Source organism: Narcine bancroftii, chromosome 4, assembly GCF_036971445.1.
Source record: "Narcine bancroftii isolate sNarBan1 chromosome 4, sNarBan1.hap1, whole genome shotgun sequence".
NCBI classification, from domain to species: domain Eukaryota; kingdom Metazoa; phylum Chordata; class Chondrichthyes; order Torpediniformes; family Narcinidae; genus Narcine; species Narcine bancroftii.
This window is the reverse complement of record NC_091472.1, coordinates 41,493,726-41,510,182: the sequence shown is the minus strand read 5'-3', so window position 1 is coordinate 41,510,182 and position 16,457 is coordinate 41,493,726. Positions and strand designations below refer to the sequence as shown.

General features: G+C 38.2%; 1 protein-coding gene across 8 annotated transcripts in view; it reads right to left on the bottom strand.

Moving 5' to 3' along the window:
* Positions 1-16,457, bottom strand: part of thada (THADA armadillo repeat containing) — a 466,325-nt gene that overhangs the window by 256,137 nt on the left and 193,731 nt on the right. For all 8 annotated transcript variants that reach the window (XR_011355652.1, XM_069931122.1, XM_069931123.1 and 5 more), the window contains 2 exons: positions 4,533-4,622; positions 642-773 (listed from right to left, as the gene is read on the bottom strand). Coding sequence is in view for 7 of the 8 variants with exons in the window: in XM_069931122.1 (XP_069787223.1) it covers positions 642-773; positions 4,533-4,622 (222 nt within the window). In the remaining variant the exon portion in view is untranslated. The remainder of the gene's footprint in view (positions 1-641; positions 774-4,532; positions 4,623-16,457) is intronic.

Below are 16,457 nucleotides of genomic sequence, written 5' to 3'. Positions count from 1 at the left end.
GGAAAGAGGAAAGACAGACTTCTGCTGTCATTCAACATCTTTTAATTGTTTCTAACAAAAGTTTCACGTGGAATCATATCAAGCTGAAATCAAAGATGCCATTCTCCAGTACTTTTTTAAAAAACAATTATTTCAAAAACATTTAATTCATCTTAAGAACCTCCATCTTTCAAGTGGATGGAATTATTCACTGTTCACAATGGATTGGAGTTTCACTTTAAACATTTCAAGTGTACACCACAATTTATATCACTGTAATGCTTGTTGACTTATTGCTGAGAGTTAATGGATATTAAGGGAACTGGGAGCAGCAGAGTCCATGAGTTCTGTGCCCAGATGAGGTATCCACAGTGCCTTCCTGCAACATGGGCCAGGGCAGTTGTGATTTGTTATTTTTTGTATTCAAGATTTAGCACTCAGCTGGTTCAATCATTAGGACAATTGCAGCAATATGGCAAATTTAAACAGATAAAAGTACATATTGATGCACAGTTCTGCTGTATCCAGTGATAAGTCATATATCTAATATTTAAAAGCTTTTAGATTTTGATCATTAACAGGCATAAAAACACATTCCTCAGTTGGTCAATATTAGAAAATACTTCTTTTCATTCAAAATCCCAATTTATGAGATGCCTTACCTTATGATTAAGGGCACAAAGGGTGCCAGGCTGAGTGTCGAGTATGTGCCATCCATGGGGGATGGATATAATCGACCCAGAACAAGCAGCAACAAGAACAGGCTGGGGTGGAGCTTCAGGACACCAGAATTACTACATATATGGAATTGAGAGAGAAGGAGTGAATATTATGAGTGAAGTAATTGAACGGATGATCAAAATTAGACTTGCTTCCAAATTACATACTTTAAAGATGATAAAACATTCTAGTTTCTCCATCAAGCAAGTTTTAGAGACAGAATACAGTATCTGAGCTCCAATTAATATAAAATTAAATTCTATGTTTCACCATAAGTTTATTCTTTCAAAACAATGAACTGCTGCTACCAATTGTATTGATGATTGAACATATTTGGATATTTTGACTTTTGATCCAGAAAATATTTTATTAAATTGCATTTAATTTGTAAGGAAAGGAACCAACATGACAATTTTGTTGTGGAGCTGCAAAAATTCCCACATTTTGTATCTTTTAGTTTGCCGCATTTCTGACAGAGAATGAAATCCAGTCTCATCTTCTCACTTTGGGAAGGCAATATTCTGTCTTGACCCAGTTAGGCTCACTCATGACTCTCTGATGCCTTTTGAAATGACCCAATAAGCCACTCAAATCAGGAGATGATATAAAATCAATCCTGACCTTGCCCATTATGTCAACAATCACGATAAAATGTAGAAGTAAATTGACTATGAAGTGGATGTGAAGGTGAAGTACAATTATTAAAGAGTCCATCCTACAACATCCAACAAGCTCTACCATGACACACTGCTTCAAATGCTCTCCTCCACTGTCCACTTTAGTGAAATGGCCTTCATTTCAGGTGGCTTTAGTCAGCCAATAATTCTCAAAGCCATTCCAACAATGGCTTGTCTTTTCATCTCTGAATCTTTATCTTGTTTCCTTTAAGTTCCTTGTTCTTCTCCTTACTTATGCATTTCTGTTCATGCAATCATCAAATGAAAGGAGTCAGCTTCACATTGTCAGTGATGTTAGTGGACAGCATCTTTCCACTGCCTGCCTTATTTCTTCCTCCACCATATCCAATATCAAGCCTTAATTAGCAGCATTTTCAATGATCAAACCCTAAAAACCATATTCATTACCTTTAGCCTCTGAAGAAAATGTCATACACAAAATCATCCATTCTATTGGTACAAAGTTTCCAAAATTGCACCTTCTTCATCCATTTGAGAAAACAACGACTGTATTAGTCAACTGTTTCATTCGCGTTTTTATCATCTCTAGCTTTGACAATACCAAGTGAGCCAACTAGTGCCTACACAATATAACATTGCGCACATTCTAAAACTCCTTTCTTTTCAGCATCAAAGTTTGTAAATGGTGATCGTATTTTCTGAAGATGCAACTATTGATGGAGATGATGAGGACCAATTCTGGATTTGCTAAAGGCATTTGACAAAGACCTATTTAGAGAAAAGATTGGTTCATGGGGCTGTTGGGTGACATGGAAGTATGGACAAAAGATTGGTTAAACAATAGGAATAAGAAGCAACATTGATGGTGTGCACAAAGTTCTGTACTTTCAGTTGCTCATGAACATCATTAACATGTAAAGAGAGCCTAGTGCGTACACGTATGCTGATCACAAGGAAAGGGGCTATGAGGAGCAGGCAAAGATTCTAAAAGTGGCACATAGAGTGAGCAAGTTAGGAGCAGGACAGAATGATAGAAAATCTGAGGCTATTTAGTTTGGTTGGAAGAACAAAAATAAAATGAAAGCAAACTCTATATATGTGATTCATGTGCAGATAGATGCAGCTCCTGCAAGCAACTTGGAAGCTGAAAGGTATAATAGCCATCACTGAAGAAGAGTTAGAGAACTTAAGGCTTGCTGATATTCTACATTCCGAGCACTGTAGAGTTTAGCCCAGTGGTTCTCACTATCACTTTAAGTAATCCCTATGCCATCAGTGCTCTGTGATTAGTAAGGAATTGCTTAAGGTGGTATGTGGGTGGGAAGAAAAAGCTTAAAAACCACTGGGTCTAGAGCAGTGGTTCTCAATCTTCCCTTCCCACTCACATCCATCTTAAGCAATCCCTTACTAATCACAGAGCACTGATGGCTTAGGGATTACTTAAAGTGGGATATGGGTGTGTAGTCTCTCATGAAGAATGATGTATCTTAGTCATTATAGTGTATATTCACTTGACAAGTCCTGAGATGAAAGGGTCATCTTAAGGAGGAAGTTTGAAAGCTGTTCTACACCTGATGGAATTTGGAAGAATTAAGAATTTGATTGTGGCATAAAAGATCAAAGAAAATGAAAGTCACAAACACATTCCTATTTTTGGAGAATCTAAAATCAGTGGTAAAAGTCTCAGGATAAGAGGTTGGCCATGGAGAAGTGAAGAGAGAATATTTTATTTTGCAGAGTTGTAAATGTTTGACATAATCCAGAGAAGTGTACTGATGATACTCAGTTATTCAATTTATTCAAATCTGAGATCAAGAGATTTCTGTGTATGACAAAAAGAGAGTATCCAAGGGTCAGCAGGTGATAATGCATCGCTGAGAATTAATAAAAGATCTAATCAAATTACAGAACAAGTTCAATAAGTCACATGGCTTACATCTGCTTTTATTTTTTATTTCCGCACCAAATCCTCCTTGTGCATCATCTTGCATTCATTGATCTAACATCTATCATTTAAAACTAATCTTTGTATTGAAAATCTCATGCAACCTCTGCAATATCTTCCTGGAAGACAACTACCTCTCCCACCTCAGAACTTGTCCTTTGCTAAGTTGAGTTTAATGTGCATTCCTCTATTTCAACAACACAATTAATAGAAGGGCATAGAAGCATTTCAGATATATCTGCCTAAATTTCCCTAAAGTCAAACTCTAATCAACATTAAAGAACCAAACCCTCTTACATACTCTTTGAGATGACTTACATTTTCCCTATTATGCTTTAAAGTAGTTTCCAAATTTTTAAAATGTAACAAGTGTGGCTGGAAATGAAAACTATTCTTGATCAACTGTATAAATCCACATCTTCCAAAGCATTTTACCCCACACTGTTAAATGGTAGCTTGTAAATGAGAGGAACAAGTGTCCTATACAAACTTGTAAAAATTATTTTTCAGATAAATGCCCTGAGAAAGATAACTCATAGGGTGGCAATGTTGGCATAGCGGTTAGTGCAATACTTTACAGCGCCAGTGATCGGGATTGGGGTACGGATCCCGTGCTGTCTGTAAGAAGTTTGTACGTTCCCCCGTGTCTGTGTGGGTTTTACCTAGGGGGTTCCAGTCTCCTCCCACCATTCGCAATGTACCAGGGGTGTAGGTTAATTGGGTGTAAATTGGACGGCATGGACTTCTGAGCCAAAATGGCCTGTTACCGTGCTGTTTGTCTAAATTAAAAAACAATCAATATAATCTCCATTAAAAATTATGAATGGATTGAATGGAGTGAACATGGAAAGATTATTTACCTTGCTGTAAATTCAGTGACAAGGCAGGACATTAACTTAAATTTTTCCTCAAGGAAGTAGGAAAAGGATCAGTGGAATTTTCATCACACAAAAGATTGTTGGAAGATGGAATACTGTGCTTGGGACGTGGTTGAGGAAGGGACCTTTGAACTTTTCACAGGCAAACTGGATACATACATAGTAGTCGGAAAAGCGACATAGATCAGGCAAGAAAGCAGATAGTAAGCTAAAATAAGTGGACAGCCACCACAGGGAAAACAGAGCATTTATTCTGTACACGGCATAGAAATAAAAGGGGATTTTGCACAGACAGGCTTATTTTTGGTGCAAAAGCTGTTTTCAGTTAGTTTTCAAGAAGCAGTTAAACTTGAAAACAGTTTATTTTCTCACCTGTCCATTGTATTTGCCACCATCTCCAGCTGTTTCAGCAGAAAAGGATGAAGTGTGGGAAAAAGAGTAAAGAATTCTCTGCCTGTCATCCTATAAAGAGAAAGAAAGAGACATAAATGAAGCATTGAAGTGTGTAGCATGGATTGTGACCGAAATATTTTAATTCTGAACAGCTACAAAGGATGAAGAAAACTGCCATGAAAGGTTTACACAATTACCAGGATGATTTTAATCGTATCCATCTAAAACAAAATACACATTCAAAAAAAAGTTGCCAAGTGATCTTAATCTTCCATCAAGCATATAATTCAAAACATTAGGATTCCATTCATCTTAAATCAGATGAAAAATTACACATCTTTTGCATTTCTGCAATAATAATAAATTTAGTTCAAACCATCAAAATTAGGGAAAACATAACAAAGTCAGAGTCAAAGCATGCTTCAATGAGCAGAGTTGGGGAGCATGAGGAGAACTGTGTGAAGAATGCCTCAGAGATGCGAGCCAAACAGAGCTATAACACCTGACTACAAGTTTGCTAAATCACAAAAATGGCATGCATCAGTGGTCAGTGATGCAACAGCCAACATATTACAACATTTCTGCTGTCCTCGCACATCTAGTGAAAAAGGGATGTGGAAAATTTAACAGCTAACATGGAGAACAGTGTCCAGCATTAACTTTTTCTGAATATGGCAGAGCTCAAACTTCAGTGCTGAAGACAAAACTAAAGAAATCATTACCAGATTCAAGTAGAAGTGCTAAGTGGATGAGATTCCACCATCACAGAAGTCAGTTGTTAGCCAAGAGAAACACATGAAATGTAGATGCTTAAATCTTGTGGAAATTCTTGAAAAATAGTTTCAACCCAAAAAGTTGACTGTCCTTTTCTTTCCATGGATACCTGCTGAGTCCTACTTGTTGCTTGTTTGATTCACTGATCTGTTGTTAAGAAATGAGCAATGGGACTGGACAATCTCCCAACTATCGAAATGAAGATATACACTTCAGACTAAGTGATACCCTGCACCCAAATTGTTCTGCATTGGTCCCATCATTAGTATTAGTCCAAACATGGACCGAGGAACTGCACCCTCAAAGCAAAGTGAGAGTGACTGCCTTTGACAATGAAGCAGGCAAATATGGCATCAAGGTTCCTGGTAATACTGACATTAGCAGGCATAATAGCGAAATCAGCTTCTACACAAGACAACTGTGGTTATTGTTAGGTCTGCTTTGTTCATGAATGAGTGAGACAAACACCAGGCTGAGTCGAAATCAGGGTTCTTTGTTCTTTATTACCGGATTGTAACACTTGCGACTAACAAAGTTAGTCGGAGAATGCATTCTGCCGTTATCAGCAAAATGGTGATTTTTTATACCCTTGGATACATGCTTAGAACATCATCATATCATTACTTGTCCAATGACTAAAACTGTTGCTATCCTTTCCCTGCTAGCTTCCTGCCTCTCAATCCATCAATGTCTCTCTTATCTTGTAAGTACAAGGATGCATTCTGTTACTCCTTAGTACTGGGTGACTCCTTCTCCGGTCCCATCTCATGATGTTTTACCTAACAGGAGTACAAGGACACCTCCCCTTCTTGTTACTGCCCTGTACAGGGTAACTCCCTACACATTCCCATCTCATGATGTTTTACCTTACATTATTGAAGGCCAACTGAGAGAGGACAGGAGTGCATTCATCATGGCAGCCTCCTACACAAAACCATGTTCAAGACCTTCTTTCCATAACATCAATGAAAAGCACAATGTTCAATTCCATTCACAACTTCCCAACAAATGAAGCAGTTTATTCTCACATGCATTAAGACATGGACAACATTCAGGTATGAACAAGATATCAAATAATATTCACACAAAAAAGTGCCAGGGTATGGTCCTCTTCAATCAATGGCACTACTGTTGAAGAGTCTCTTGCTGTCAACATCAGGGAAATCTTCAATGACTAGAAACTCCTTTAGACCAGGGACAAAACAAAAAAATTACAGAAGTGGTATCTTGCAAAAACAGCCCATTCCCCATATATACCATATAACTCTATAGCAGAAAGAGCGGTTCCAACCAGGAGAAAGTAACCTATATAATAAACATCTTATCCAACCCCTACATATTCACTCCCTCCTTTGGCAGGTCATATCTGGAAAATGAACTGCAATTAAAACCAAACTAATGAAATAACTCAGCAGGTCAAGCAGCAATTCCAAAAGGAACATAATGCTTGAGAAAACCTTCTTGAACACACTTAACAAATTCTGCATCGTCTAACTTTTAGCTTAATGCCAGTTCCAGTAGATATTTGGAAAGAGAGTTCCTACTATTACAACACTATTATTCTTGCAGCTATTTGAGATCTCCTGCATAATTGCTCCTCCAATTCCCGTTGACCATCAGAAGAAGGTGGGTAGTGGCTATAGTAACAAGCTGATCATCTTCCTATTCTTCATTTGCATTCATATAGCCTCACTGCACATCTCTGCAGGAATATCCTCTCCAGGTATGGTTGTGAAGTACTCCCTAATCAAAAGCAAATCCTCTTTGGCACGGACTAATGGGCCAAATGGCCTGTTTCTGTGCTGCAGAGTATTATGGTTCCTCTCTTACCTCCATCTTCATCATTTATACCTTGAGCCATTGAATTCCTAGCCCTGTCACTCCCTCAGCCTTGTTTCTGTAATTACTATAAAATTGTACTCCCAGAAAAATACATTTTAATGACTCAGATGTGAATACAAGGACTATTAGTAAGTTTGCAGACAGTATAAAAGCTAGTGGTGCTGAAGATACAAATGTTTTAGCAGGATACAGGTCAGACAGAAAGTTGAATGAAGGAGTGTCAGAAGGAATTTGATCTGGACAAATATGAAATGATGGATTTTGGGAAGACCACAAGAGTAAATATAAAATAAATGGTAGGACATTAAGGAGCACTGATGAACAGAAGCACATTGGAGTTCAAGCCCATGGTTCCTGAGAGAGACATCAAAGACATAGGGTGGTAATGGAAGCATACACTATGCTTACCTTCATCGTGCAGGGAATAAGATATAAAAATTGGGATGTTGCAACTTCAAACATTGCAGTACTTGGGTTATTGTGTGCAGTTCTGATCATTACACTTTACAATGATGTGATTGCTCTGGTCGGGGTGCTGAGGAGATTCACCAGGATGTTGTCTGAATTGGAAGATTTATGTAATCTCTTCCCAGAACCAATGGTGGCTTTGTTTGCTCCGGAGTAAAAAAAAGACTGAGGGGTGATGTGATGGAGATGTATAAAATTATGAGAGGGCAAAGGTTCAAGATGAGTTTTAAAGGCGATTTGTGTGAAGTTTTTAACAAAGTGGCTGATATCTGCCAGAGGAGGGATGGTATGAAATTCAATCACTGTTTTAGAGGGACTAAAAACAGGCAGATGAATAGGAAAAGTAATAAAATGCAAATATGATTGGCGTACACAGAACATAGAACAATACAGTACAGTACAGATTCTTAAGCCCACATCATTGTGCTGACCTATGTAAACCTACTCAACTACAATCTAATTATTCCCCATCTCACACCCATAACCCTCCATCTTTCCTAACATCCATATGCACATTTAGGAGTCTTTCAATTGTCCCTATTGTACCAGCCTCCACCACCACCCCGGAAATGCATTCCAGGCACTCACCACTCTCTGTGCAAAACCAACGTATCTTTGGCATCTCCCCTAAACTTTCCTCCATTCACTTTAAACAGATGTTGTCTGGTATTTGTTATTGTCGCTCCTGGAAAAAGCTGCTGGCTGTCCATCCCATTTAAGTTCTTCATAACTGTATTTACCTCGATTAAGTCACCTCTCATCCTTTGTCAATGGTGCACATCAGTAGTTTTCAAAATGACCCGCTAAATTCACATTCCACCTTAAGCAATCCCAATGCCATAAGTGCTCTGTGATTGGTAAGGGATTGCTTCAGGTGGTATGTGAGTGGGAAAAAAAGGTTGAGACCCACTGCTCTAGACCCAATTGTTATTGAAATATTTTGCTTGAAAAAAATTGTCATTGGTCCATTTGCTTGGGAGGTATGAAACCGTGCAAATAACAAGTCAATTAGGTACAATTAAAACAGTGGTTTTCTTTTTTTGAATATTTCATTCTAAAATTTCAATACATGTAGTAATCAAAATTGATATGATTAAGCAATCTCTATTAAAGCTACAGATGTGATAGTATTCACCCTACCCCAAACACCCAACCCCCTCTCTCAAAACAGTTAACATATAAGATATAATACAGCTATGCAAACATAAAGAAAAGAAGGAAATAATTTTTTAGGATTGCATAGAGAGATGTCTCTAATACAGATATATAAGAGTTCTTCATTAGAAATTCAGAGGAGAATCTCACAGGTCTAGAGGCATAGAGAGGACATTATTACAAATTAAATCCTAATATATGGGTGCCAAATTTGCAAAAACATAGCATATTTGTTTCTCAAGCTATATGCAATTTTTTTCCAAAGAGATACAACTTTGGATTTATGCATGCTATCTTGGCATATTTAAAGATGTATCAGATTTCCAAGTGACTGCAATACATTTCCTTGTCCCCACCAATGCTAATTTTAAAAACTCCAATTGATAGTTTTAATTTAGGACTTGTACCTTTAATATTTCCTAATAAAAATAAATCTGGACTTTGTCAGAAAACAGTTCCTGCAACTTGTCCTGAAAAATTTTGTAAATCTGCCCAAAAGGGACTTATATTAGGACAAGACCAAATAGAATGCAAAAAGGTTCCTTCATCTTCACCACACCTGGTCCGATAAATCTAATTTCAATCTATTCAGTTTCTGTGGTGTAAGATTATGTTGAACTAATCTACATCTTACATTAATAATTTTAGTCATAAAATCTGCCCATATTTGCTCATCAATTATAATATTCAGATTTATTTTCCACCTCTGTCTAGACAAACTGGTGGTTTTCAAACCTTTTTCTTTCCACTCACATACTACCTTAAGCAATCCCATACTAATCACAGAGCACTTATGGCATAGGAAATACTTAAGATGAAATGTAAGTTTGGGGGCAGTTTGAAAACCACTGGTGTAGATGGTCAAAAAGTTTGCTGTGGTTGTGATGGGTTAAAAGGCCTATTTCTGTCCAACTCTATGCTCCACGTTAAAGTGTATTTACTGGATCTGGACATTTGATATGCATTTTTTCAACCCTGGCATCTGCACCTTAACTTGACCTTATAAAATGTCCCACATTGAAATTCCCCTCAATGCAATTATGTACACTATTGACTCATTTTCTAACCACATAAGCTCCTGGAAGAACCAAAACAAAAAACCCAGAAAATTCTGCAACGCAAACAGGGAAAAATTCCTATCCAATTCCAATAGGCAATCAGTAAAAATCTCAGGATTACTGACATAACCAATGAACAATTCAGTCTGAAAACATATTACCCTTTTCATTGGAAACACACACTTTACTGAAATCCAGGCTATACTTGTTTTCAAGAATTAAAATGAATCCATACTCACTAGACCTTTAGCCAATCTATTCCAGAACACAGTAATTTTATGTAAATGGAAACATTTGATGTGATCCAACCTAACATTTTTTTCTTTTGATTTCATTCCTTTTCTTTAATTGTTCCATTGGATTTGGGAATTAGCAGTGGGGCCAGTTATTTACATCCATCCCTCTCTGAAAAGATGGTAATAAGCTACCCTCTTGACTCTCCTGGACCTGTCATCCTTGTGTATTGAAGATAGAAACATGACTGATAAAATTATTCAAATTCCTTATTTAAATTTCTCAATTATTTTAGCTCTAAATGTCAATCTCAATCCCTAAAATTTATCTCATGATGTAAGCCCTTTAGGTTAGACAGATTACTTGAGATTACATATGAACAGAACCTCCAGGAAAGAAAAACACTGATTTCATTACTCCAAGTAAAATTGTTAATCTAGAAGAAGAATTATGTATTGTGGTGTATGTTTAAATTTAATTTAAAAATATTACAACTGATCAAAAAGTTATAGAAGAATGTGTCTAATCTTCTTTTCCCAAACTATCTTGCTTCTTCTCAAGTACTTTGGACAAGAAATATCAAAAGAAATTTAACCATTGCAACTCCATCAATATTCTTGATAACAAAAGGAAATTTTACAAGGTGATTTCCTTTAAAAGTTAAACACAAAAATCTTAACTTTGAGATTTTGATATTATCGCCATTGGATTTCAGGTCGAAAACTACAGAACTTTTCCAAATGTGGGATAATCATGGCTGCCAAGAAAAATTAAAACAAAAAATGCACATTTCACATTCGAACCATTTGCAAAATGCACAATTTGATCAAATGTTTTTATGGGGAGAATTCTGCAATTATACCAATTTACAGATCTGGCAGAACATGTTGGACTTAGAAAGAATCAAGTTTAGACCAAACAGAATGATGCAGGCCTAAAGGGTTAAATACTGTCATCATAATTTGGTCTGTACTTCCATGACAATTGAAAAGTTAACTAAGAGAGGTGTTTAAAGGTGTTGACAATGTATACTAAAATAAAAAAAACTATATCTAGGAAGTCCAGATCACGAGGCAAATACACAAAAAAAAACCAAGTGGTGAATTCACCTCAGAGCATCACACAAACCAACTTCCCTCCAAAGACTCCATCTGCACAGTATCTCAGTACACATGGCAATAAACAATTAATTTCAAATTAATTTAGCAGTGTCATTAGGAAGAACTTCATTATATTTAGGTAATAAAAAATATGGAACTTTTTCCACAATTAATTTAAAATCTCCAAACAGCCCAGTGATTTTTTTTTGGCAGTGATTAAAGATTACCCACCAACAAAATCTGGTGAAGTAGCAGACGGGAAAGCTTCACTCCCAGAGGAACGCAATACCTTCTATGCCCGATTTAACCAACGTAACAGTGAAGAACCACCCTTCTGCACCTCCACGTCCCATGATGATCCCATCCTGTCCGTATCTGAAGATGATGTGCATGCTGCCTTCAGGAGAGTGAATCCGAGGAAAGCATCCAGTCCAGACGGAGTGCTTGGTCGAGTATTAAAAATCTCTGCTGACAAACTTACCAATGTATTCATGGATATCTTCACTATCTCACTCCAGCAGGGCGTGGTACCCACCTGTGGTGTTAATCAAAGAAGGCCAAAGAAGAGTGCAGTAACCTGCCTTAATGACTATCAAGCAGTAGTACATACATCAACAGTGATGAAATGTTTTGAAAGGCTGGTGTTGAAACACATAATTTCCTCTCTGAGCGATGACATGGATATGTTCCAGTTCGCCTATGGTAGCAACAGGTCTATCGAGGATGCCATCTCAATGGCTTTATACAAAGCCCTGGAACACCTGGACAGTTATGATGCATTCATCGGGATACTCTTTATCGACTAAACTACGGCATTTAACACCATCATCCTCTCAAAACTGTTCAGGAAACTCCAAGACCTGGGACTCATTGGATCATGGATTTCCTCACTTCCAGACCACTATCTGTGAGGATTGGTAAGATCATCTCCTCCACAATCTCCATCAGTACTAGAGCACCACAGGGCTACGTTCTTAGCCTCCTGCTCTACTCACTTTACACCTACGACTGTATGGCTCAATACAATAATAACACCATCCACAAATTTACTGATGATACCACAGTAGTGGGTTGTATAAAGAAAGGTGATGAGTCAGCACAGAAGGGAGATTGAAACTTGGCTGAATGGTGCACCAACAACAATCTTGCACTCAATATCAGCAAAACTAAGGAGCTGATTGTTGTTAAGGAAGGGAAAGCCAGAGGTATATGATCCAGTGATTATTGGGGGATCAGAGGTGGAGAGGATAAGCAAATTTAAGTTCTTGGAAGTCACTATCTTGGAGGATCTTTCAGAGACCCAACACACTAATGGTATCATGAAGAAAGCACGTGAATACCTCTACTTCCTCAGGACTTTGTGGAGATCTGGTATGACACCAAAAACCCTGGCAAATTTCTACAAATGTGTGGTGGAAAGTGTGCTGACCAGTTGCATCATGGTCTGATATGGGGATGCCAATATCCCTGAGCGTAAAGCCCTCCAAAAGGTAGTGGACACAGCCTAGAACAGGCAAAACCCTCCCGAGTACAGTGCTGTCGGAGAGAAGCAGCAATCAAGGATCTACACCACCCAGCACACTCTCTGTTCTCACTGCTGCCATCAGGAAAGAGGAAAAAAAAACCACAAGACTCATACCACCAGGTTTAGGAACAGCTCAGACTCCTCAACAACAAACTTAATTGGGGATACATGTAAGGAATCTTATTTTTGCCCTTTATTGATTTTTTAAATTCTCTCTGTCTTGCAGAGTCAGTTTGTTTACATTTACTGTCTGTTTACAGTTCTTTACTTGTAACACTGTGTACACCTCACCGACAGAACAAAATAATCTCAGGGTTATACTGTATATGATGTCATGTACAGTATGTACTCTGACAATAAATCTGAAATCCATGGCATCCTGTAAAGATAAGATTCCACTTGAAGAAGAGATTTGAGGTGCTCTTCATATAAGTTGCACATCACAGATCGAGGATAATGGTTCTTTGGGCTTGACAAGATACTAATAGTGATGTTATTTGGAATAAAAATTAGTGTTAGGCGAAGCTCCAAGTTGATGATTAGTTGACAATTTTCCAATAAATAGATAGCTTTGTATTGGTTTTTACATAGTCCATCAACAATTGTATTTGGCCATCTGTTTTGCTGTGCAGCGTCATGTTGAACAGGCATTGCAAAATGTTCCATTGCTTTTGCCATTTGACAAGACCATGGAAGGTTACTTCCAAAATGAATGCCTCAAAATATTATCTTGCACAAACTGTTTTCCTATGAATGTAAGTTGTCTAAAGGACACACAAAATAAAAGCAATTTTACCAGAACCAGAAGACTGGCAGGAACATATCAGCCCTCCATTATACACTCCAGTATTACATTTTCCTTCGCAAATTCCAAAGTATCTGGATGATTATTCAATTTTAACTGATGTTACTTTCCAAATCTGAATATGAGACAGGAAGGGTGTGGGGTCGAGGGATAATATCTCCCCTCCTCATAAAAATCATCCATGCTGAGTCAGCTGATTAATGCCCACACATGTTCATTCCATGACCTTTATGGATGTCTATTTGTGTGTGCATATGTCCATTTGTCAACATCCCAAAGTTCCTGTCAATTATTTTCTACCAAGCAACATTGGGCTTTTCCTGGAGTTTGGAATGGCAGCAGAAATTTATGTTAAATGCCCTACATACCCAAACTCATCAACAAATTCTGTACAGGCAGAAGAAATACAATGTCTCCATAGATTTCATCCACATTTCCTTCCACTTTACCATAGCATATTAAAAGAGTCATCCCACCTGTGCCACACTCTCTTCCTGTCAGGAAGAAGATTCACAAGTGTGAAAAAACACATCACCAGATTAAATCACCAGATTAAATCACAGTTTCTTCCCATTATTATCAGAATCAGAATTTAGTGTCATGAACGAGTCATGAAATTCGGTGTCTTTGTGGCGGCATCATATGCAAATGTTCATATTATAACCATCTTACGACATTACTATAAAAATAAAGTAAAAATAATACTGCAGAAAAAGTAAGGGAGTGTCTTTGGTTCATTGATTATTCAGGAATCTGATGGCAGCGGGGAAGAAGCTGTCCTTGTGCTGTTGAGTGGTCATCTTTTGGGACCTGTATCTTCTTCCCCAATGGTAGCAGAGTGAAGAGGGCATAGCCTGAGTGTTGGGGGTCTTTGAGGATAGAGGCTGCTTTTTTAAAACACTGCAACATGTAAATATCCTTGATGGAGTCAAGAGTGGTCTGTGATGTTGCAAGCCAAGTTAACAATCCTCTGGACTTCACTCTTGTCCTGAGAGTTGGTGGCTCCATATCAGGCAGTGATGCAACCAGCCAGAATACTCTCCACAGTACACCTGTAGAAGTTTATGAGAGTCTTTGGTGACATACCGAATTTCCTCAGACACCTTACAAAGTATAGCCACCAGCAAGCCTTTTTCGTGATTTCAATGTGGAGACTCCAGGACAGAACCTCAGAGATGTTGGCACACAGGAATTTGAAGTTCTTGACCCTCTTCACTACTGAGCCCTCGACGAGGACTGGTTTGTGTTCCCTTGACTTCGTTCTGAAGTCCACAATCATCTCCTTGGTTTTGCTGACGTTGAGAGCAAGGTTGTTATTGTTACACCATTGAACGACCTGATCTATCACCCTCCTGTATGCGTCCTCATAGCCGTTTGTTATTCTGCTGACCACTGTGATGTCATCGGCAAACTTGTATGTGGCATTGGAATTGTGCCTGGCAACACAGTCATGGGTGTATAACAAGTAGAGCAGTGGGTTAAGCAAATATCCTGCGCCTGTGTCACACACTGTTTCCAATTTTTTACTGATGATGGTCTTCCAATGAGAAAGTCAAGGATCCAGTAACAGACTCCTGAACAAACCTCACATATGGGTCGACTTGCTAAATAGCAAGAATAACTAGCGTATCTTGGCACATGTGACAATAAAAAACTTGCTTTGGATGAGAGCGACAGCTTTAAAAATACAGTTTTGGTTAAAAAAAATCTATAAACTAACCATTTGTTCATGTGTTCAAATATGTTTTAAACACTTTATTTGACTAGGTTTTCAATGTACTGCTTTCCAGTATTTTGGGCAAAGCAGTGACATTTAAGAAGCATCTCTTGGAATGAATGGTAGAGACAGAGTGAATTGTGGAAGGAATTAGAAAAAGCACCTTGGCCATCAACATCAATGGAGAATCAAACAACATCAGAGTTGGAGAAGAGTCGAGATTGCTACAATGCCTGAATCCAGGTTGGTTACAAGGCTGCAGGAGATAACTAATATTACACAATGGCTATAAGCCAAAGTGTTACCAGTAGTATTATTAAATGCTGTAAAGCTAATATTATCATGGTTTCTCTCCTTCTGGCTTTCCCCTTCAAATTCTTCTTCTTAAAACCACAATTTCCCTTTTTTGCCCACAAAGATATGCAGCCATGGAGCATCAAACATTCACTGATGAACATCACACAAACAGCTTCACTCTGACATCCCAATATAGTCTGGCAGAGACCTAGAACATTGGAAGTGCCATAAGTGCCATAGGCGTGTTCATTTTCCCAAGTTGCCAGAAGGGATCCACCACTGTAAGAGAGGGAGAAGCTAATAGTTATTCCACAATCAGCTGGCTAATAGCATGTCTGCTGGTCATCAACTACGAGTTGTTGGTGAAAGGTTATTGCTTCTCTTCCCCACCATCGACGGGATCATTATCCAAAGAGGGCATGCAAAATCATTGAGGACCCCTTCCACCCTGGACACAGCATTTTTCAGCTACTCAAGTCAGGGAAGAGAGACAGAAGGATCAGCGGCAGCCACAAAAGGCTAAGAAACAGCTTCTTCCCACGGGCAGTGAGAAGGCTGAACGACCAAAGGACCTGCTCACACTAACCATCCAAGACTCTCATATTCACTAAACTATATTTATTTGTCTATATCAGTGGTTCCCAACCTTTTTCTTTCTACTCCCATACCACTTTAAGTATTCGCTATGCCATAAGTGTTCTATGATTAATAAGGGATTGCTTAAGGTGGTATGTGGGTGGAAAGAAAAAATTTGAAAACCACTGTTTTAATCATTCCAAATTGATTCATAACTCCAAAGGAAATGGGCCAATGACAATTTTTCTCAAGCAAAATATTTCAGTAATAATTGGGTCTAGAGCAGTGATTCTCAACCTTCCCTTCCTACTCACATCCCACCTTAAGCAATCATTTACTAATCACAGAACACT